The 24,860-nt window shown below is 38.8% G+C and overlaps 1 protein-coding gene across 10 annotated transcripts in view; it reads left to right on the top strand.

Moving 5' to 3' along the window:
- The window catches only part of LOC122790166 (serine-rich adhesin for platelets-like), a 475,884-nt gene that overhangs the window by 182,744 nt on the left and 268,280 nt on the right, over positions 1–24,860 (top strand). For all 10 annotated transcript variants that reach the window (XM_044057773.1, XM_044057769.1, XM_044057768.1 and 7 more), the window contains 2 exons: positions 8,795–8,836; positions 23,159–23,245. In XM_044057773.1, coding sequence (XP_043913708.1) covers positions 8,795–8,836; positions 23,159–23,245 — 129 coding nt within the window. The remainder of the gene's footprint in view (positions 1–8,794; positions 8,837–23,158; positions 23,246–24,860) is intronic.

Genomic DNA, 24,860 nt, shown 5'->3' with positions numbered 1-24,860 from the left:
TTATGGGGGTCCCATCAGTCCACAGTACTTATCTGAGAAACGTTCATAGGGGTATAACAACCATACCAAAAGATCTGTTAATTTATTTACTCATTCCATTTGTATTAAACTGTTAAATCATGCAGTGTAGAGGACTTCACTACAGTTGTGACAGTGCAAGAACAGGGACAGTTTTACAGTTGTTAATCAATCAAGGCAGCAAGCAAATTTTACATATTTTACCACAGATGATTAGAATGTTATGGTTAGTAAGGGGCAAAGTGTTTTTAGAGGAAACTAAAATGTTCATTGAGTTGTTTAAACTGAAGAGCTTTCCTGACTACAGATTATATTACATTGTCAAAGAAATTGAATCATAAAGGCATAATGTTTTTGTATCAGGTTTGAAACCAGGATTTCCACTTAGTATGATTTCCAGTTAGTATCAAGCACAAGAATGAAGACAAATGTATGTTTTTTCCTATACTGCTGTCAACTAATGCTGTCAACATCAAAACATTTTAAAATCTATTTGGACAATTATTGTGGGAAAGTCAGAGTTAATCAAAATTGTTGGTAACACTCCTCATGTTGCTGATATAAGAATCTCCAATTTAAAGCAGTTATTGGAGACATCTAGTGACACTTTCTTGCCCTCCAAAAAGGCAGAATCTTTTCCTTGTGAATTTATAAGTATTGTAGAGTTATTAATTCTGGTTCATCTATTACATTTTCACATAACGTAAAATTATTTAATTTAAATGGATGACATACATGTGATGGTATAGTAGTACATGTGGCCAAGTGCATGAACTGTGAGGGCTTCTTTGTGGGTGAAAATGAAGAAACTCTTGAAACATATGTATAAACATACAATGACCAGCATTTACAAGGATGATTTATATAACCATAGTGCAATTTGCCAATATTTTAGAAAATTTTCAATTTTTGGGAGAAACTTAAATTAGATGCAAGCTTGAAATTAAAGAAGATTATAAGCAATTCTATTTATCAGCTAAAAGATCAGCAGGCAGTATTAAATCCATAAATATCTGAATGCATTAATATTAAGTTATTCCCTTTACAGAATCAAATCCTTCCTTACACCTGAAGCCCGGACCACCTTAGCCCAATCTCACCTCCTCTCTACCCTTCTATATGCTTCCCCTATTTACACTAATCTCTCTAATAGTAACCTTAAGAAACTTGCTTCATCTTACCATAATATTGCTCGATTTGCCACAGGATCCCAGTTTAGAACACACCACTGCCTGAACTTAAAACAACTAAACTGGCTTGAACTTCCTAACAAGCTTATTTATCAACAGCTCTTAATAGCTCACAACATTCTATATCAACCATCCAAAACACCAATACTCTCTAACCTCCTTACTCCCTACAACAATCTGAAACAACTACGTTCTTCAGATAAACTACTAGTTAATAGTACCGAACCCAATAATGCTGCAGGAGATTGTCTTTTTTCCAACTCAGTTGGCAAAATGTGGAACAAACTTCCACTCAATATCTCATCTTTGTCCACTCTTCCACTCTTTAAAAAACAACTGAGAATCCATCTTAATAAACACTGGCTTTGCTCCTGTACCAATCCTGATTAACCTTTCTTCCTCCTTTCCTCTACCTCAATATTTCCTTCTCTCTATACTACATCCTGACTGATCCCCACTGACATAACATCCTTGTGGATATAACTTCTCATATATACTAAAAAAAAAAAAAAAAATTATGACATCGATATTAGTATGACTATGTATTATTTACACTACGTTTTGATATTATCAAATTGCGTATTGCAATTATTTAATAACTTTTTTTTAGGAATACTATCTTGTTATGTATATTTCCTCTGACATGTAAATTACCTATACTAAAGTCTGATTATCTTTTATGCTCAATTTTTGTTTTGTTTTGCTTTGTTATATTTTTTGTATTCCCTATACTTGTTATAACCATTGGAGCTTTTCTCCCTGGGCCTCCACTGAAAATGGACATATATCCAGCTGGACTAGCCCGGTCAACAAATGTAAAATAAATAAAATAAAATAAATAAAGTGCCTTTTAAGGCTAGACTATTCAGGTAGATTACAAACTTGCATTTATTAGTAGCAGCATTTATTTATGAAAAGATGTTTTATTTGCAATCTTTTACTTAATGATGTTTTGTTTTGAGTTTAGGTGCAATTAGCTATGTCAGATGATTTAGTCACCAATCCATCCATCCATTTATCCATAACCCCTTTTCCTATTTTTGCACATGGGGTTGGGCTGTCATTTCAACAGTGACAATCACCTAGAGCCAATCATTATATAGAACCCACGCATTCTGACACAGAGGTAGAACCACCTCAATAGAGCAAAACACCTACCCCCAATGATATACATGCATACAGACAGACTGACAGGCAGACACACACACACACACACACACACACACACACACACACACACACACACACACACACACACACACACACACACACACGCAAACACACACACACACAAACACACTATTACTATTGAGTCGATAATGGCATTACAAAAAATAAATGCCTATACTACCAAAACTAACTGTAATGCAAATAAAATGTTATGCACCCACTAAACTCCAAATAAAAGCAACCCACATCCCAAACTTAATCACAACTAACACAAACACATTTGCACAAAGGGAATGCATTCATGTATATATGTGTGTGTGTGTGTGTGTGTGTGTGTATATATATATATATATATATATATATATATATATATACATACACAATGGATATAAAAAGTTTACACACCCCTGTTAAAATGCCTGTTTTTTGTGATATATAAAAAAATTAGACCACAATAAGTAATTTCAAAACTTTTCCCACCTTTAATGTGACCTATAACCTGTACAATTCAATTGAAAAACAAAGAAATTTGTTAGGGGAAAAATATAAAAAAATAAAAAGCATACAATAGTTGGTTGCATAAGTGTGCACACCCTTAAACTAATACTTTGTTGAATCACCTTTTGATTTAACTACAGCATTCAATCTTCTTGGATAGGAGTCTATCAGCATGGCACATCTTGACTTGGCCATATTTGCCCACTCTTCCTTGCAAAGTGCTCCAAATCTGTCAGATTGCAAGAACATTTCTTATGCACAGCCCTCTTCAGGTCACCCCACAGATTTTCTATTGGATTTCGGTTAGGGCTCTGGCTAGGCCATTCCAAAACTTTAATTTTCTTCTGGTGAAGCCTTTCTTTTGTTGATTTGGATGTATGCTTGAGGTCATTGTCATGTTGAAAGGTGAAATTCATCTTCATCTTCAGCTTTCTAGCAGACACCTGAAGGTTTTGGGCCAGAAGTGACTGGTATTTGGAACTGTTTATAATTCCCTCCACCTTGACTAAAGCTCCAGTTCCAGCTGAAGAAAAGCAATCCCAAAGCATTATACTGCCACTACCATGCTTCACTGTGGGGATGGTGTTTTTTTGGTGATGCAAAGTGTTGTTTTTGCGCCAAATGTACCTTTTATAATTGTGGCCAAAAAGTTCAATTTTGATCTCATCAGACCATAACACATTTTCCCACATGCTTTTGGGAGATGTGATGTATTGTTTTGCAAATTTTAGCCAGGCCTGGATGTTTTTCTATGTAAGAAAAGGCTTCTGTCTTGCAACACTACCCCATAGCCCAGACATATGGAGAATACAGGAGATTTTTGTCACATGTAGTACACAACCAGTACTTGCCAGAAATTCCTGCAGATCCTTTAGTGTTGCTGTGGGTCTCTTGGCAGCCTCCCTGAACATTTTTTTGTCTTGTCTTTTCATCAATTTTGGAAGGATGTCCAGTTCTTTGCAACGTCACTGTTGTCCCATATTTTCTCCATTTTTTGATGATTGTCTTCACTGTGTTCCATGGTACATCCAATGCTGTGAAAATTTTTTTGTACCCTTCTCCTGACTGATGCCTTTTAACAATGAGATCCCTTTGATGCTTTGTAAGCTCTATGTGAACCATGGCTTTTGCTGTAGCAGGCAATTGAGTAAATGTCAGGAAAATCCTACTAGGACAGCTGAACTTTATTTGAGGTTAATCAGAGTCTCTTTAGTTGATGGCAGTTGTGTGCCCAGGAAGACTGAATACTGTAATTAAATCAAAAGGTGCTTCAACAAAGTATTAGTTTAAGGGTATGCACACTTATGCAACCAGCTTATTGTAAGTTTTTTATTTTTTATATTTTTCCCCTAACAGATTTGTTTGTTTTTCAATTGAATTGTACAGGTTATAGGTCACATTAAAGGTGGGAAAAGTTTTGAAATGATTTATTGTGGCCTCATTATTTTATGGCATTTTAACAGGGGTGTGTAAACTTGTTTAATCCACTGTGTATGTATATGTGTATATATATATATATATATATATATATATATATATATATATATATATATATATATGTGTGTGTGTGTGTGTATATATATATATATATATATATATATATATATATATATATATATATATATATATATATATATACAGGTTCATAACCCAGAGACTGCTCATGCTATGGAACAGACTTCCCATACCTGTCAAGCAGAGCACCTCACTGGCCCTCTTCAACAGAAATCAAGATGAGTGGACAGGAAATAGAAAATTCACCCTGGGGATCACTCCAGTGGCTCTACTCGATAGAGGCTTTGGGAACTAAGGTCGAGTGCCATGATTCCAGGGTAATCCTATGGGCTAGGCTTGTAAAGGCTCCAGAGCCATTAGCAGAGTACACACCTATGAACCTGTGAACAATGAAACACCTGCCAATGGGAGTAGACAGTCAAATGGCTCTCTTCTTTAGCATAAAAGTTAAATTGGCATTGTCTAAAGTTGTGGCCAAGGAGCATAACATTTTTATCAATTGCTCTTGCCCGTAACTGCTGAAGATCATTTAATAAAGACTACTTCACCAGGCAAAAGCTCCTATCATCTCTGTTGGAGGTATCCCTATGTCTTTGTAGCCCTCCTCTTGTATCCATCACTACTGCAGGAAGTCACACATTGTGTAGCCACACCATTTCCATACAGTCCTGTTTTGTCTCTGTGTCTGGAGTCCCATGTTGTTAAGATATGACTGCGTATGACCAGCTGTGTACATACTGAAGCTGCTAGGTGCTCTGTACACAATGCTCTACCAAATGCAAATGGACCTTCTTTTTTAATTTGGTGCTGTAGGTAGGGAACTGAAGATAATACTGAGATGCTAAGAGGCGGTAGACTCCATCTGTGATCCATGCTTACCAGAGCTCTGTGAGTGGTTCCCTTTGTGTGCAGTCTGCATATATTCTAATTAAAGTTTATGAATTGGGCTAAAGAATGATTCATGTGTACAGCACATTGTGCAGGTCCCATGTATGGGACAGCACACTGTATTTATAAATATGGTAGCCCATCCACATAACAGATATCTGTCTTAAACTTCTACCTCTTTTCTTACTTTGCTGAATATTTCTTAAATGAGCTTATCCGTTTTGTCCATATTAACTATGGGTTGGTCAAATTGTGGTTAATTTGCTTTTATTTCACTACTTTTTATACTTCACTATTGCATCTTCACTTTTACATTCTTGGATTTAGTAGGTATCTCACAATTTGTCTCATTTAAGTTATTAAATCTCTGTTTCCCATTGATCTGTTGCAATTGAGATGTGCATTCTACATGTTCTTTTCCCTAAAACCCATGAAACTTTAGTCTGGATGATTGTACTGTCCTAGCCTAAAACTTGGTCCAGTACTGTATTGTTATTCACTAAAGTATCCATATCTTTCATTAGGTTTTCTATGTTATTATTACCATTTTAAGTTTCTTAACCTACCAAAGGCAATATGTGGCTGTGATCTGTCTAGACTTTAGGAAATTATTTGGTATATCATCAAATAGCTAAAGAATAGAAAGGATTTGGCCATGTGGTGGTTGCCTGTAGTCACTACTGAAAGAATGGCTGGCCAACTAGCTACAGTAGGCTAATTATATGTTCATAGGTTCATAGGTAGGTACTAGGCTATTGGCCCAAGGGCCTACGTAAGCCTAGCCAGCAATGTTCCATAGCTTACACCACCCCAAAAAAGTTATTTTCCTGTGCCACTGTCCAGCAGAGACACAGAAGTGATCCCCGGGGTGTATTTCCTATTTCCCATCCACTCATCAAGATTTTTCTTGAAGACTGCTAATGAAGAACTTTGCTTGACATAGATGGGTAGCTTGTTCCAGAGTATAGGAAGTCTCTGGGACAGGAATCTATCCCTCCAGCATATTCTGTTTATTGCGGTGGCAAAGTTTAAGTCCCTAGAGCATGTAGCTCAGAGGGATTGGGATTTCTTTAGGTGTAGCATGCCCAAAAGCACTGGGTTTGACATAGCTTTATATGTTAGGCAGAGATCACCTCGGAGTAGGCGATGTGCTACGGAGTAAAGCTGGAGTTTTTTGAGGTGGTCAGTGTAGGGCATTTGTTTGAGGCCAGTAATCCTCTTTGTGAGGTACGTCTGTGGCCTTTCCAGCTGCTGCAGATGTCTTGTGAGGTACACTCCAAAAGGGGCATTATACTCTATAATGGGTCTAATGAGTGACGAGTAGAGGGGAACAATGACCTCTTTTTTCCTGGGTGAGAACCCTTTTATGATGAGGTGTGCCATGTAGAAGGACTTCCTGACTACTGTGGCGATGTGACTATCAAAGGAGAGACTACTGTCCACCTGGGTCCCAAGATCTCTTATCACGCATTCGGTGTTAAGTAGATTGCTGCCTATGTGGTAGTTCATGGGTACAGAGTTTTTACCAAAGGGGATGACACTACACTTTTTGGCATTGAGCTCAAGGACATGGCTCTGACACCAGGCATCTGTCTCAGTGAGGCCCTTCTGTAGGATGTCCACATCATATAGCAATCCTAAAAGGGATTTTGCTAACAAGGTATAAGTTTAGAAATTATGTCATTGTTTTTCAGTATGTGTTTTAACAGACAATGCATAGTGCAAACTGGAAACATAGTATGCTTTTAATCTGTGACAAAGAGACTTTCAGTACAACTAAGATAAAATCAGTGCATATGACGAGAAAGAAAATTATAAAGTATGAAAATATTTAAAATTATGTCAGCTTGCAAACATCATAAAGAGTAGTTATGTATTAATTAATTTGCATTTTGATTGCCAGGTGGCCTGAAGGCCACTGAAGTTTCCTTTTTTACAGGAACATACACAGTGATTATAACAAATACATAAATATATATGTATATATATATATATATATATATATATATATATATATATATATATTTATATTACAAATAAATTAATCTAAAAAGTAAATGCTGATGCCGCTAATTTTGACACACAAATGTCAACAACTAAAACATTGGCACGTCATTGCACTTTGTCTGAGCCATAACCTTGGAGCATGCAAAGATACCACAGTAGTCAGACCTGGGGTCGGCTTAGGAATGCAGTAGCCTGTATGCACTGACTATAGTTACATTGACTCCAGGTGTCATCTTGGCCAGCATGCATGCAGGAAAACATGTCAAGGCTACCATATGTGCTGCAACTGAAGGGGTCCATACTGATAAATTGAAATGAGAGTCTGCTGCCTGATGGGATCTGAATCTTGAGTCAACACTTGGGTACCAACAGGTAGTTGGATCAACAAACAAATACGTGAGGTTAACAAAATGGAAACCATTAAATTAAAAATAATATCAGAAAGCATAAGAAAAAGATATACTGTGAGATGATCCACATGAGACGCACAAAATTAAAAATGCAATAAATAAAACAAAAGTTGAGATACCCTATATGAAGAAGCAGAAACAGGCTATCAATGTAAAAAAAAAAAAAAGACAGTAAGAAAGTACAGAAGAATACTGTTATGTAAAGTATGATGTATTTCCAGCCAGTAAAAAACAGAGCATGACTATCTCACTATGTATGACAGCTAGCGATACAGTCAGTAAAAAGCAGAATGTGATTATCTCACTATGCAGATAGCTAGTGATTCCTCGTTTGAAACATAACATGCACTTCTGGAGACCTCATCTTTGCTAAGGCATGGAATAAATGCAGTCCAAAAGAAAGAAAAGACTGCAAAGTAATTCAAGTAAAGATAAGTAACTCAATATAAACATCCTACAGTGTTGTTTTGTACAGCTCAAATCCTTACTTGGTGAGGATACAGGAGATAAAGTAGGAAACATGGTGAATATAGACTGTGGTGATGTTTATCCATTACTGGGGCTAACATGATTAAGCAATCTGATTGTTTAATTGATAGATTGATTCAGTGCTGTGCTTAACTGATTAGCAGAAACCAGAACAATGAAAGATAAAGAAGAAAACTTTCATATATCTTAAAAGAATAAAGACAAAGAGCTTAGTATGCATCATGATAAACAAGTGTGCAGAAATGAAAAGCCAGAATGTGAAGACAGAGGGGCAAACTGCTGAAGAGCAGTTAAGGCAATAGCTTTTTTCAAGAACAAACTGAAGGACGTGGAACAAGTAACATAAGGTTATAGCATATTATGGAATAATAAAGCAATTCAAGACTATGTGGAAAAGTCAGTATGCATTTTAATAAAATAAAAAAAAAAGAAATTTGAACGCTACTGTTTCACTGGCATTAACAGCTTTTCTAAAAAGCTCAAAAGTGGCCCAACTAGATACCTTAATTGCTCTTTATCTGCTATTAGTGTATATGATCACAAAATAAGTAGAATAAAAAAGTTTGAATTCATTATCTTAAATGTTTTATTTTTATTGCTTTGCTACAGCCCAACACAAGACATTTCAGCTCCATCCTTTATAGCACAAAGGTAGGTCTTTTTGTTGTTAATTTTTTTTCTGTCAAGGTGTTTGTGAAAGCATAAAATGGTAGTGTTGTGCATTGCTGATATCAGTTTTATTAAAATTTTATATTTGTATGTTCTGTTAATGTGAAAAGAAATAACAAAAGAAAGTTAGGACTCTGTTCCACTTTTGTGTATATTAGACCACAGTATTAAACATATGGAGATATAGTAACTGTCCACTGAACCACCAACACATATGTTTACTCTCATACTGGTTAAAAATGCCAGTTGTGCTAGTGGAGCAGTAAGTGAAGGGCAGATGTACCCCTGCTCTCTGTACTTGAATTTAAGTACAGTTAAATGTTAAGCAGGACAAATACATAACAAACGTGTGACCTGCATGGCTCATGTGCGTTGAGTCATCTCTATTTCATAACACAGCATAATAAAGTTATTGCAGCGTTGGGAAGAAAACTTCAAGCTGATTAAGGAGATAAACCAGTTTGTTGCGTAAGTATAAAGGTGGCCAGGATCATTTTGGGGGTATTTATTTTATAAAATGATTTACTCACTATGATTCTGAGATGTTCAAATGAAAGTATGCACATAAGCAATTATTATACCAGTCAAAGAAATGTACAAATTGTGGAGTATTGCAGTAATTAAAATATGGTGAATTTATATGTAATGATTAGGAAAAGGGAAGAGTATTAAGTGATTTTCATATAACTACACAAATAATGGTTATGTACAATAGCTTGATTAATATGGGCAAGATAATGTCAAAAGTGGAAAAAGGGGAGTAGTGCATTATGTTGAGGCACAGTTCATCAAGAGATAGATATTCCTGTCATAAAGTGTCCCAATGACCATGTGTTACAAGTAAAATGAAGAGTGCTGCCATGGATTGAGAGGAACAGTCCTATACGTAGTTCGGATTGTTAACCATTTTACTGTGATAGAGTGATTTCAGAGTTTTTATGGTTAAGTAGCACAGGAGAATGCCCCCCCCCCCAGCAGAAATGCTTATTTACTATGATTTCCTGTCTGCTGGTTCGAAAGTTTGGCAGTTCATATGTTAACGTCTTGAGAAACTAGCTTTCAGCTAGTTCGATAAATTTAAGGAGTTTTGCTAACAGGAACTTGGTGAGTTGTTTAATGAGTCAGTTACCAAAATTATGGGCAGAATGTCACAAAGAGAATTTCTGTAAACAAGCAGGTCATGAAAAATTAAAATGCAGTAATTTTCACATATCAATGCATGTAAATTTATATAGCAATATTTCAAGTTTTTTAAGACTGTTTAAACAACTAATAGTGGTAGTCAGTCGACTTTGCCAGATTGCGTACTGGTGTAAAAATAATTATGTGTGAATGAAAAGGCTTTATATGTACATTTGAATGCATCAGAAATATTTAAACAATAAGGAAAATGCATGCGTGTGACACAGATGTGATTTAAAGTGACAGGGCATAATGATCACATTTTTGCATACTCTTGAGGGAAGACTGCATAACTTGTACTGAGGAGCCAGTATTGCATTAAATCACTAGTGGGATTTCAAATAAAAAAAATAGTACCACCAATGTGAAATATAACATTACTAAAAGTAAACCAAACTCTACTGCCAATCATGAGCGGACAGGTGATCCACTGTAGCGACCCCTAACCGGGAAAAGCCGAAAGAAGAAGAAGACTAAAAGTAAACCATTTCATGGTTTGGTAGCACTAGCTAAACAGTCTAAAAATCACTTGACATGATTTTACAGATAATGCAGACAATGTAAGTCTGAAACCCTTCAGAAATATCTATGCTTTAGAACTGTAACAAGGACAGGGCAAAAGTGGGCAGCTGTCCTTGGTGTGAGCTGCCAGAGAGCATGATTGGCAGGTACCGATGGTGTGCGAGTCAGTACCAGCACTGATTTATAGTGGCTTCATAACTTCACTATCTGCAGTTATGGCTGAAATACTGAAATGCTTATTCTATGGGGTGAGTGAGCAATTAAATGAAGGTACACGCAGCATTTTAATTCTTCAGTCACCATAAAATATTATATCACGAATATTGTAATGTTGCTCTGGTAAAAACCATAATAAGATTATATGTAGGTTTATAGGCTCATAGGAGATTACTAGGCTAAAGGCTCAAGAGCCCATACAAGCCTAGCCAGTTTTACCCAGATTATACCCAATTTTATATCTCTGGGGAAAGATAACAAGGGTTAGCAAGCAGGGTTTTTGACAGTTTTTACAGACTGCCTCTGTCTATAAGGGACATGAGTGCCACCCTAGGAGTGAATTTGCAATTTCCCTGCTTCAGATTGTGCTTGAAGATGGTCAGGAAAGGTCTCTACTTCCTGTAAATAGAAAGCTTATTCCAGAGGAGGGACAATCTCAGGGATATGTATCTGTCTCTCTAGCATGAGCTATTCATGTCAAATATCAGGTTTAGATCCTTGGAGAAGGTAACCCTTCTGCAGTTAGTTTTGCAAATATACAACATTTCCATCAGGGCTGGGTCATAGATTGCCTTATAGGTCAGGCTGCAGCATAGATCACCCCTCAGTAATCAGTAGGAAACTGAATATAGTGATAGGGCTTATAATTGGTCTGCATATGACATGTTGGTTATATCCTCTCCAACTGTTGCAGGTGTCTGGAGAGGTACATGTCAAACGGTGCATTGTACTCGATTATTGGTCTAATGAGGGATGAGTACAGTGGTACTATGACATCCTTAGATCTAGATGCCATGCCCTTACTTATAAGCTGAGCCATAAACAAGAGTTTCCTCACCACCACGGACACATTGTGGTCAATGTTCGGATTACTGTCTATCCGAGCACCCAGATCTCTCACCACTGGGACCACTGTTAAGGGGTGCTATCAATGTTGTAACTTGCAGGGGTATTTGATTTCCCAAAGGGTATTCTTACACATTTCCTTGTATTTAGTCTGAGGCTATGGCTCTTGATACTAGTCATTAGTCTGTGTTAGTCCTTTCTGTAGGATAGCAACATCGTTTGGGGAGTCAGTGATTGCCCCCAACTTGCAGTCATCAGCAAACTTGGTCAGCCAAAGGCCATCTATATTTGCCTTGACATCTGAGAAGTATATCCCAAACAGAAGGGGACCCAGTACTGATGTCAGAGGTACTCCCCTAGTGGCTGGACTAGCTGGATATGGCTTCCCCCACTCTAATATTATGCGTACTATCTGTGATCCATTTGGCTATCCATCTAGTGACACAGGGGTTTATGCCCAATTTTGTGAGTTTATCTATAATACCCAAGTGGGTATTGTGTCAAATGCCTTGTCAAGGTCGATGGTATGTCCTGTCTTACCCTTGTGCATGGCCTTGGTGACCTTCTCAAAGTAATCTACCAGGCTGAGCAGGCAGGTCTTGCCCTGGATGAAGCCAGACTGGGCTGGGTCGAGTCTGGATATTTCCTATGTCATTGTTAATTAGGTCCAAAATTAAACTTTCCACAGCCTTGCATATGAGACTAGTCAGGATTATGGGTCAGCAGTTTCCTGGGTCCATTGATGGTCCTCCCTTGTTCAGAGGGATGACTGTTGCTGCCTCCACTGTACTAGGACAAAGTCTGTTTGGAGACTGTGATTAAATAGAGATCCCAGTGGGTCCATTAGGTCATGTTTCAAGCTATTTAATAAGCACCCTGGGATTCCATCAAGGACCATTGATGCTATGCTTCTAGCTTTAAAGGCCACAGTGATAACCTGTACTTTTGTGAAAAAATGACAAAGAAATGGTAGGGGGTATTTCATGGAGAGTGGCTGGAGGTGATGAGGGCGATAAATCTGAGTTGAATTTATTGTCCCTCAGGTTTGCTATTTCTTCTGGCTGAGTATAGGTAGTGCCCGTCTACAGCTAACAAAGCACATTATTGAGTATTTCCCTTAAGATTTTGGACATAATTAAAACATGCTCTGTGGTTATCCTTTGTTTGGGAGGCTATTTTAGTCTCATATTTAGCTTTTAAGGACTTGACTAGTTCCCTGATTTGTTGAGACTAATGAGGGATTTTTTTTCTCTGTTGTGCTCCTTCCCACATGCTTCTAGACAGGAATTTCTTCCTTCTGTTAGATAATCTGTTTATGGCAGGGGTCCAATAGGGTGACATTTTTTTCCAACTAGACCTGGGCTTAGTTTGGTCAGGTATTGCCATTTCTGTGCAGCTGTTTAAGTGGTTATAAAGGGCATTTATGCTTCTGCATAGGCTTTTATGTTTTTGGGGTTAGGGGTAGCTTTAATATGACCTATGCTATCACTTAATAGAAGGTTATTTGCCTTTGAAAAATTCTTTAGGGTTTGATTGGGATTCTACTGTTACATTTATTTCAAAGGAAGTCAATTTATGGTCCGATCTTACCAATGAGGACGTGTGTGTGTGTGTGTGTGTGTGTGTGTGTGTGTGTGTGTGTGTGTGTGTGTGTGTGTGTGTGTGTGTGTGTGTGCGTGTGTGCGTGTGTGCGTGTGTGCGTGTGTGTGTGTGTGTGTGTGTCTATGCTCCCCCAAGTGTGTGTGTACTATGTCAAGGGTATTGGAGCCCTTAGTGGGAGTGCAGACCAGCTGTTCTACAGCATTTGCATTAACAAAGTCCAGGAATTTCTGACCCTGCATGTTAGTGGTCATGTAAGTTTCCCAGTTTATGGAAGGGTAATTAAAATCACCCATGAGTAGTTTACTGGGCTGAGTGGTAAGTAATTCTAGTAAGTTCAGGTATGCAGAGTGGTTTTCATGGTTCATGGTTGAGGACCTGCATCTAATGCCTTGGCCAGTAATTGAAAGCCTAGCAGCAACAGGTGTATACCATCTCTGGCAAAGCAGTATGGTCTGTCGATCATGTCATACCAGGCTGACAAATACTGGTTCCCTTTGGAATGGCACCAGTACCTAAGCCAATTATTGAAGTCAGTTATTTTCTGTTTGTATTATGATATCATTCTTGGGTGGGTAGAATGCTGCTCAGTATGAGGCTCATACCTGCATGTGACACATATTCAGAGAGGTCCATAATATCTTTCTTCCTATAGTCTAGGGAGGTTTGTCTCGAGTCATTCACACCCACATGGACTATGACTCTACGACTTAGTCATACTGGTACTTGTGGTTGAGCGACTTGAGTGCCTGCATGATCTGGTGAATCCTGGCACCTGACAGACAACTGACTGTAACCCTCTCTATATCCAACCTGGTGAGGGGGGCATCCATGTATCTCACAATGAAGTCTCCTATGACCATGATGTTTGAATGTATGCTGTTAGACCTTAGGAGCTTGCTTGTGGAGACACTGTGATGTGTATTTTTATGTGTAGTAGTTGGTGTTGACTTGTTTTTTTTGCAAGTAGTTTCTGAGGGCAACGTACAGGTGGCCTCTGAGGTTTTGGTAAGTTGATGATGATAATTCTGAAGAAGTTTTTTAACGAAAGCACTCAATCCTTCTAAGTGTTTTAATGAATTATTTCAATACTCTCTTGTGTGTTCTTGGCTATACCTCTGGGCTGACCTGCTGTGTTGAGGTACAAGTTACTTTTGAGTACCTCTGCATATGTGGGTTTATGTGCTTAGGTTCATAGGTTCATACTAGGCTATCTGCCCTAGGGCATTTATAAGCCTAGCCCAGAGTTTTGTGGCTTTCGCCACCCCTTTAGTTTGAAGGATACTATGCCCATTATTTTGCTGTGCCTCTGTCGAGCAGTGACACTGAGGTTATCCCTGGGGTATACCTGCGATCTCCCATCCATTGTTCAAGATTTCTCTTGAACAAAGCCAGCGAGGTGCTCTGCCTCACATGTACCGGGATTTTGTTCCACAGCATAGGGAGTCTCTGGGTGATGACTCTGTCCCTCCAGCATGTCCTATTAATAGCCATGTTGAGGTTTAAGTCTCTTGCCCTTGTAGTTCTGATGGATATAGATCTTTTGAGGTGAAGCATGTTCATTAATTCCGGGTTGGACATGGCCTTGTATGTCAGGCACAGGTCACCTCTGAGCAGACGGTAAGCGACTGAATAGAGCTGGAGTTCCTTCAGTCGGGCAGCATAAGACATATTTTTGAGACCCTTTATCCTTTTGGTGAGGAACTTTTGGGGCCTTTCCAATTGCTGCAGATGTCGGGTCAGATACATTCCAAATGGGGCATTGTACTCAATCATTGGTCTGATGAGTGATGAGTACAGGGGAACGATGACCTCCCTTGATCTAGATGTGAATCCCTTCATGATCAGGTGGGCAATGTAGAAGGTCTTCCTAACTACTTTGGCAACATGAGTGTCAAATGAAAGGTTACTGTCAACCTGGGTCCCCAGATCCCTGATAACCTCTTCTGTGCTTAGTGGATTGCCACCTATATGGTAACTAGGGGTAACCTTGCTTTTCCCGAAGGGTATGACTATGCATTTTTTGGCGTTTAACTTAAGGCCATGGCTCTGGCACCAGTTATCCGTTTCTATGAGACCCTTCTGAAGGATGTCTGTGTCAGATGGGTTTTCAACTATGGTGCCCAGTTTGCAGTCATCTGCAAACTTTGTCAGCCATAATCCTCCTGTGTTTGCTTGTACTTCTGAAAAGTAGATGCCGAACAAAAGTGGGCCCAGGACTGAGCCCTGTGGGACACCACTTGTGACAGGCTTGGAGTCTGACATGGCGCCAGCAACTCTGACCCTGTGGGTTCTGTCGCTTAGCCAGTTTGCAACCCATCTTGTGACGTATGGGTTTACATTTAAGCTGGTGAGTTTTTCAATGATACCCAAGTGGGGTATTGTGTCAAAAGCCTTTGCCAGGTCAAGGTAGGCTGTGTGGACTGCCTTGCCCTCGTCAATGGCCTTAGTGACTGTTTCAAAAAAGTCAACCAAGTTTAAAAGGCATGATTTGCCCTTGACAAAGCCAAACTGGGTTGGATCCAAAGTCTGCAAGTCCCCTATGTCTTTATTTATGAGTTCCATTATGATCCTCTCCATAGCTTTGCAGACCAGGCTTGTCAAGCTGATGGGATGGTAGTTTCCGGGGTCGGTGGAGGCACCTCCTTTGTGAAGTGGGACCACCGTTGCCGTATGCCACTCCTTGGGTACGTATCCTGAGGTGAGGCTAAGATTAAACAGCTGCCCTAACTGCGGGTTTAATTCCTCATTGAGTTCGTGGAGCACACAACCGGGGACACCATCTGGTCCCATGGATGCTGTGTTTTTTGCCTTGGAGAGAGCAGTTCTCACCTGAGCATTTGAGATGTTTGGGGGGCTACAATCCTCTGGTATAGATATATCTCCTTTTGGGGGGGAGGGAGAAATTTGCACTGAACCTGTCAGCCAGTATGTTGGCAATGTCTGTAGGTTCAGTGATTTTTACATCATTTTGAACTAATTCTGAGAATATTTGGGAGTTTTCTCCCAGGTTTCTAACATAGCTAAAAAAGGCCTTATGATTGTCTTTTGAGTCCTTGGTGATTTTTCTCTCAAAATTTGCCTTGGATGATTTTATGAGAGATCTCAGTTTTTTACTTATGATGATCAAGGGTGTCTTCCCTTTTACGGATTTTGCTCTATCTTGTAGTAGCTTCCTCCTTTTGTTGTAGAGCTTGTTTATGGCTGGGGTCCACCAGACTGGACGCTTGCCTTTGGTACAAAGAGTCTTTGTTTTGTTTGGGATTGCCTGATCCATGCAGTCCTGGAGGTGCTGGTAGAAGGCATTTGTAAGTGATTCAGCGGTTTGAGTAATGGTTTCCGCTGGCTCAGGGGCCTTGAAAGAGACCACACCAGTATTTAGAAGTGTGAAGTCGGCTTTTGAGAAGTTCTTCACTGTGGTCTTTTTTATCTGGGGTGGGGGCGGGATGTGGACTTCCAGGAGATTAGTTTATGATCTGATCTCACCAATGATGGGTATACTTCTGGTGTTGAACATTGTGACCCCATGTTCATGATGATGAGATCTAGTATGTTTTCTCCTCTTGTGGGGATGGTGACTAGTTGTTCCATGGCATTTGAGTTTATGAACTCTAGGAACCTTTGGGCTAGAGTGTTGGGGCTTGAGTAGTGATCCCAGTCTATATTTGGATAGTTGAAATCACCCAGTATGATGGTGTTTGGAGATACATTTATCCCCTCCAGTGTTTTCAGGAAAACTGTGTGAGGTTCCTGAGTTTGAGAGGGTGGCCTGTAACATGCTACAAACTGCAGAGCAGTCTTGCCTACGGTTAACTGCACCTGGATGGTCTCCGATGCATTGTGCGTTGCCACCAACCTTGAGGTGAGGGTGTCCTTGATGAATATGGACACCCCCCCCTCCTTTCTTGGTGTTGTCTGGATTTTGGGGCCGGTACGCATGATATGAGGTAAAACCTGATAGTGCCGGGGTGCTCTCAAGAGCCTTGAACCAGGTTTCAGTCACAGCACAGACATCGATGTTCTCCATACTGAGAAGGGCTTTGAGTGCGTGCATCTTGAGGCTGAGACTTCTGGCATTGAGCAGCATTACCTTTAGTTTTTTTCCTTTTTTGTGTTCTAGGGTGGTAGGTTTAGAATTTGAGCCTTGCCTAAAAAAGGCACAATGGGGGTGGCAAGAGCCTTTGCCAAAATCCGGAAGCCCAGGGGTGACAGGTGCAAGCCATCCCTTGCGAAGCAGCGTGGCTTGTCCAGCATGTCATCCCAGGCAGACAGACATTGGATCCCCTTTGAATGACACCATAGTTTAAGCCAATTATTAAAGCTGATCATCTTGTCTCTGTATTGTGGCATCATTCTTGGTGAAGGTAGGATACTGCTCAAGGTCAGGGTCATACCTGCCTGGGCTACATAATCAGAGAGCTCCTCTATGTCTCTTTTCATGTAGTCCAGGGAGGTACGTCTCAGGTCGTTCACACCAGCATGGACAATGACTGAGTCATACTTGTACCTGCAGTTGAGTGACCTGAGTGCTTGCATTATGTGGCGGATTCTAGCGCCCGATAGGCAGCTTACTGTGACCTTCTCCTTACTCAATCTGGTGAGCGGGACGTCAGTGTGTCTGACTATGGAGTCACCTATGACGAGTGTGTCTGGCATTGTGTTTGGCCTTGAGGGCTGTGACTGTTTGGCACACTGACTCTGTGGTTTATGTGTTGCATGTGCTGTGCCCTGTGGAGGCAGTTGCTTGGGTGTCTGCTTTGGTGGCCTCTGCTGTTTTGGTAGATTTTTGATCAGAGCCTCCGAGTATGTCTTTGTTTGTTTATGTGTATGATTTGAAGTTGTGATAGTGCTATGTGAGACTGGGTTTGTGGTGTGTGTGGTTACCTTCTCCTCCTGTCTGGTCTTGCCAGTCCTATGTTGAGAGAGCTCAGCCTCCAGTTTGGCTATATAGTTGCATCTCTCGCATGTATTTGTGTTTTGTGGGAGAAGGAGAGGGTTGTCTGTGTACATGAGGCAATTGTAACATTGCCTCAATATTCCCAGATTCACCAGCTGAGCAGGAGAGGATACTAGCAACTGATCCCTCGACATGCTAGAAGGAATAGACAAAAACTTTATGTAGATGAGTTTGAAAAAGACTTCGGGGGATGTGGAGTTTTTAGGCTGGTGGGGTACTATGTATAATAAAAAGTGCTATATCAGAGTAAAAAGTACTTTAGGAGCAAGTGCTAGGCTTTACAGACAGAGAATAGTCTACTTAGGAATCAAGTAGAGCTGAACTTTTTAGTTAGAGAATAGGCTGGTTAGATTAGCAGTACAGTTCAAGAAGAGCTGTTCTAAGGGAAAAAATGAAGAGTGGACTTTAGGTAGCCCGAATAGTTTAACCTTGATTAACCGCTGCTGCTCTTGTGTGCTCCTGTGGCAACTCCGTGCTAAATCGCGCTAAAGCGTGCTTTATAGCAGGGGGCTGGAAAAGGCAGGAAATGACCCAAAATGGCCAATGAACTACAAGTTACTGTCTTAAACCACTCCTCTGAGGACAAACAGGCAGCTCAGTACTCCCCACTCTCACTGGTGAGTAAAGAAACTTCCCCCTGACCAAACAAGGAAAATGGAGAAGTACAGGAACCAAGACAAAGCCCAGGGATCAGCAAAATCTGATCACTGGAACAAACTATTCAGGAAAGTATGGAAAACAAGAATATTTTTTTGTTTTTTTCAAGTTTTTTTTTACACAGATAGATGAGACCCTATTTATTAAGGGAAGCGGTGTGCATGCGCTGACAACCTGTTTGTCATTTGATTAGTCAGTATGTGAGAGTCATGTCTTAGTTTTTGTAGTGTAACTACATTTCTCACATACTGTGTTTGTTTCAGGAGTAAATGGTTGTTGGTATACATGAGATAATTACTACATTACCTCAGGATGCCTATGTCCACTAGGCTGGCCACTGAGACAGCAGGAAATTGCCTATCCATGGTTTCAGGTTTTGCACAATGGGTTTAACCAGGGAAAAGAGTGGTTAGATTTAACTGGACTGAGATGATGGCACACGGAAAAAGAATGGATGCTATATTCAGTGTGAACTGCAGCTATCCAACAAGGTGATGCTGGTCTGTGCATAACTCAGATGCTCCTAGAGCAGCAGGGGGACTGGGGAGGTTTCCACAGATAGTTATTTAAGAAGAATTTTAATTTGAAAGCATTTGCATCTATACAGAGCTTTGCTAATTGCTGCTGTGTGAAGAACAACTTAGTGCAAACACTGGGCTTATATTGAATCAGAGAAAAACAAGTTTTACATCAAGGTCTACAGACCCATGAGGAAAATGCATAATAAGCTTTCACCCACCAACTCCCAGCTCATATATGTTTGCTACAGCCCACTTCGGCCTCAAGAGTGCAGTCAGAAAACCCTTTTAATGTAAAAATGCTAGTTTTAGAGCTCAAGTGCAGGGAAACCACATAATCTAGATACTACAGTCCTGTAAAACTAACAGACATAATTAATGCAATTAAGTACTACAGCAGCAGTGGAAACAGTTCGGCTTTGAAACTCTACTAAAGTGTGAGAAATTTAACAAATAATGTAAGATTCTTATGAAATACAAAAAGTGCAAAATGATAACTTATTTTCATTATTTTAGCAGCAGATGGTTAGTATGGCAAGGTTTATACAATATGTACTATAACAGTAGTATGATACATGGGAATTTCTCACAAATGCAGTAATAAGAAACATTTCTCGAAGTGGCTTCCCTGGTTATGTAATATATATAGAAAGGTATAAGGTTTATAATAAAATGAGGATGATATAAGGCTGACTCACCTGTTACAGGGACTTTTCCACAAAGATCTCCTGTTATGTTAAATGTACCTAAACACAATTGTACTATGTTTGGGGGTTTTGCTATAAAAGCAAATCATAGATGCCAAAGCAGTAACATATTCTTATCTGGGAGGCAGTAAAGTTAAACAAGAATGATACGAGACCAGTAGCCACGTATGAAATGTGCTCTGCTGAACATTCTTAGATGATATTTTTATGTGCAGCTTGGCAGTACAAATGAAATAATGCATAATAATAGCATGCCAAAGCAAAAAATGTAAATTGAGCTAAAAAATAACCAAATGTGCTGTATATCACTAAGAAGCAAAAGCTATAACAGTCACTAATAATTCCAGCCAAATTCCAGCCGATCTATAACTGTAATGGGGAAAAATATACTTTGGAAGGTATTTAAGCAGGAACTACAAAGATACCTACTAAACCAAATGTGTAATGAAAATAAACATAAAGATTATTCTTATGTTTCTTTTTCTATGTTATTTTTTCCTTTGTGCATACCATCTATCAAACATCTTCAATTCAATTGCTTATTCATTCCCCATAACACCAGCATGAGTGATGGGGGTGAGAAATGATCAGCAGAACAGGAATCATGAAGGCAGACACAAAAGGTGGCTACTTGTTCCCTTGGCCTCTGTGCTGTTCAGTGTGGAAGCCTGCTATTTGTGGACTCTCACAGTACCACGGTATCACACCCACATGCTCCCTTGCTGGTTCCTCAGAAACCTTGGTTTCTAAATGCTCCTGGTCACCTTCCTCCCAGTCAGGAATTTGTCACTCTGCACTATGGAGCAGGGCAGTCTTATTCTTATCTTGTCCTGGAGAAATGTTTAGATAAAAGGAACACACACAATACATGCTAACAATATCCTACTGTTTCCTTGAAAAAATGAACACGTAAAAAATACAAAGACATAACAAAGTAATATATATTCATTCCTCATGCCTATGGAATTTCTGTTGCCTTAGCCAAATTGTAGTCGTAAATATATCTCATAAAGTAGATGCTGCTCTTATATTAGATAAAATACAAAACCCACATGCATATCTGAGAATTAGATAATGCAGCCTTGGGCCATATTGCCCTACAATATTTATAGCATATGCTTCAATAACTTTGTGCATAGCAAACACCTCTATACATTTATCTAAGGAATTGATGTACATTTAAGCATGTAAATTAAGAAAGTAGAAAACATAGTAAAAAAGTATCTGAAATATTAGCATTACTATGACTGTTGTAACAAAACACACGAGACACAGGCAAAATAAATGTGTAGGGTCATCATCTCCTAGTTTAACAATATACTGTGAAGTGCTAAATGTTGTAACGCCATCTATTTTCTATGAAATTAAAAACACTGATTCAACACTCATGTTTAACAAAAAAGCAAAACAAGCAATCCTGCTTGAAAAACAAACCAAAAAAATATGTATATATACATATATATATATATATATATATATATATATATATATATATATATATGTATCTATGCTTTTGCCAGTAAGAGCACTAAAATCAAATTACTTTTCAAATTCTAATAACTATGTAACCCTATTAGTTTAGGTTTCTTGCCACTGTAAATATACTGATAATCTAAACAGATACCACATTACTGATCCTTTGAGCATAATCGCTTGCACTGCTATGATTTAAGCACATTAAAGGAAGGAGTTTATGGACAGTCCTTGGTTAACTGTACAGCCATTTTCTTAAAAATTTATAATTTCTGTAGAAAGATATTGCAACTGAAAACATTAATGACTTGCTGTTCCATTGTTTACTTTTCCCCCTAAGAGTATATAAAACTGAATTAACAGAGACTGGGGCTTTTATAACCTCAGCCAAAGTTTTTTGTTAACATCTAGGCATGCTCTATTACTATAACTATTATAACAACACTAATTTCAATACTACCTGCATCATAAACACGTTTTAATGGTTGCAGGCTTACAGACTTGCATTTTGTATCACAGAGCCCAACTGTTTATTCTCCCTAGAATCCATCTTGTTTTTTTGTAGTATCAGCTGGATCTAGAAGATATGGGCTCACCCACATTTTCATGATATGTAACATGTTATTTATGATTCTGGTAAACAGACTCTAGCTCCTTCAGTGTTTTGACAGTTTTACTCTCATTTAAGGAGATAAGGAAAAATGGCAGAGGACATGCCCGGTGCTTAGATTATTTTCCACATAGAGTATGTATAAGTGCCAAACAATTATAGCCTCAGCATCTGTCTCTAGGCACAGCTAAAAAGGAGGAAAGTTATTTAGATGCTGCTGTGGTTTAACTGACAGAGGAAGTATACATATATATGCTGTTGCATGGTAAAAATTCTTTTATACAATGACTCCCTATTAATATTTGAAAATGTGCACACTGATTGGCCAGCCGAACTAGCATGCCCTTATAAATCCCACAATAAACCAACCTGAAAAAGATCCGGTCGCCCGGACTTTTTTCCGTTGGTATAAAGTTCCCAAAAACCTTTTTTTTTGCAATTAAAAAAAAAAGAGAGAGAGAGAAAATGAAGCAACAGAGACTTTCTTTTATCCTTTGCTTCCATTTCAAAGCATTGATGCAATGGGTATGCGTGGGAACGCAAGTCCCATACGCATGCGCAGTACATCAAAACAAAGAAGCAGTATACCACAACTGGTGGAAGAACAGTAATCCGCCATTATACAAAGACATTATTTAAGAAAAGTAAGTATTTTTTTCTTAAATAATGCCATTGTATAATAGCAATAACTGTCTCCATGGTTGGGGTATATTGAAGATTTACTCACGGTTGCCTTTGTTTAATCACACCAACAACAGGTAAATCTTCAATATACCACACCACGTCGTCGGTTATTGCTTAAATATTTCTGGTTATCAAAGAGATTATCACAATGAAGCAAAACATGTTTGTCTTGTTACCAGAAAGGCAAATACCAGAATATATAGTTCAGCAAAATAAAATCTTCCTTGCTCAACTATTACTTCTTTGTAGCTGCTCAGACTGCTTGGTGGAGTTGCTTGCATAATTATTGCTAAACTGAAGTAAAGATATAACATCTTTTGTTTCTTTTGAAAGGGTCGATGTCAAGGAAGAAGACACGTCCAGTGAAAACAAGACTACTACAGTCAATAAAAAATCTACTCTGGGGACCAGTACTAAAGGGTAAGTAGAAACTTAAAAATGCATATGAAGGGAAGCTAGAAAAAGTTATAGTCATGCATCTATACTGATAATTTGTCCATATGACACTGTATGTAAGCATATCCTTAAAAGACTAGTATGAATAGAAACTGAAAAAAATATATATTTTTTATTTTGCCATAAAGTTCAACATAATTTAGTCCTGGTAGCAGTTCAATAACTTCTTATTGCACATTTTAATTTGTTTCTAACCCTGAATGTCCTCATGGGGGTGGGGTAAGTGTCTGACACATTGACACTTTAAGATACCGGTGATGTTATTGCAATGTCTTATTCTGTTTTGAGAGACCACAGTCCCATTCACTTAAAATGGAAATAGCGAGAAATACTGTTACTTTTGGGAATCCTTGGTAAAAATATTAATGTCTTTTTTTTGCAGTGGTTCTTATGTGTGCTTCCCCCATATATGTTACACCATCTGTGAAAAGTTCTTATGAAAGTTTAAACAAATAACTGAGATAACATAGCCTTTTAAAATTATGTTTTTTGAGTTTCAGATCCTCTCATTTCTCCTGCGTCAGGCAGAGTAAAAGCTCAAATAATTAGTGAACTTGCTTTCAGTGATTAGCAGGTTTATTCACTGTGAAGCTACAAAAGGCTTAATAGTTTTAATGCCCCAAGTAAGGGAATTAATGCAACCTTATGTGACAGTGCAATGTCAACGAGTTTTTAATGTTGAGCTTTAATAGCTTTATTACCTCAATGGGTGTGAAAAAGTAAATGTATGTGCATTTTCCACGATAAAAAAAACTTTCCAGTGTAATAGGTGAAATGGTGCAAGAGCAATGGAGAAAAAATTCCTAAAGGAAGCATCTTGAGATTTTATTTGGCACTGATCTTCTGTGATTAGATTTTCTGATAGTTTTCTGTAGTCTTTTGGTGGCCAGGTTTTGCCCGCTCTGTTTGAGCTCACTCCACTCCCCTACCTTACCCCTAATTCCCACCAACCTCCAGTGCATCTAAACATATTTCATACTAACCACAGCCACCAATTACTAATACCCAAATGCTGCCAAATAATTCATACACTTTCACAACCCAACCTATATCTACTGGCATTTACACCACATGTTTTCTCTAGCCTTCCTCTTCTCCTTATCCATTTAATTGGCTACTAGTCAACACACCTCACAATACCTCACATATACAATTAATTATCATCCTAACCCACCCTACCTTCAATTGCCTTACTCTCCTATCTAATGCAAATTTCCCACTATTCCAAACATCTAAAAACGTTATCCTTACATACAATCTCCCTCATACTCCTTTCTCTAGCCAATCACCTAACATCCTTCTGCAGTCAGCTATCCAACTCCCTCTCCTCTCCTACCATTTCATTCCCTCATCCACTCCATTTGTTATCCATAAATTTTGAGACAGCGCTTGACCTCTATAACACTACTCATATAGGGCATTTTCCATATAGATCTGTACATCTATTTTCCACATCCCAAATTTCTCAAGTGCAACAAATTCATAACAAAACTCTCAAAATCACTCTTATACTTTGTATCAGATCTAAAACTCAGTGGCGATATTCACCCAAATCCTGGCCCCAAACCTATCTACAACA

Source organism: Protopterus annectens, chromosome 15.part0 (genome assembly GCF_019279795.1).
Source record: "Protopterus annectens isolate FY-2018-M chromosome 15.part0, PAN1.0, whole genome shotgun sequence".
Taxonomy (NCBI): Eukaryota; Metazoa; Chordata; order Ceratodontiformes; family Protopteridae; genus Protopterus; species Protopterus annectens.
This window is presented reverse-complemented; position numbering and strand designations above follow the sequence as displayed.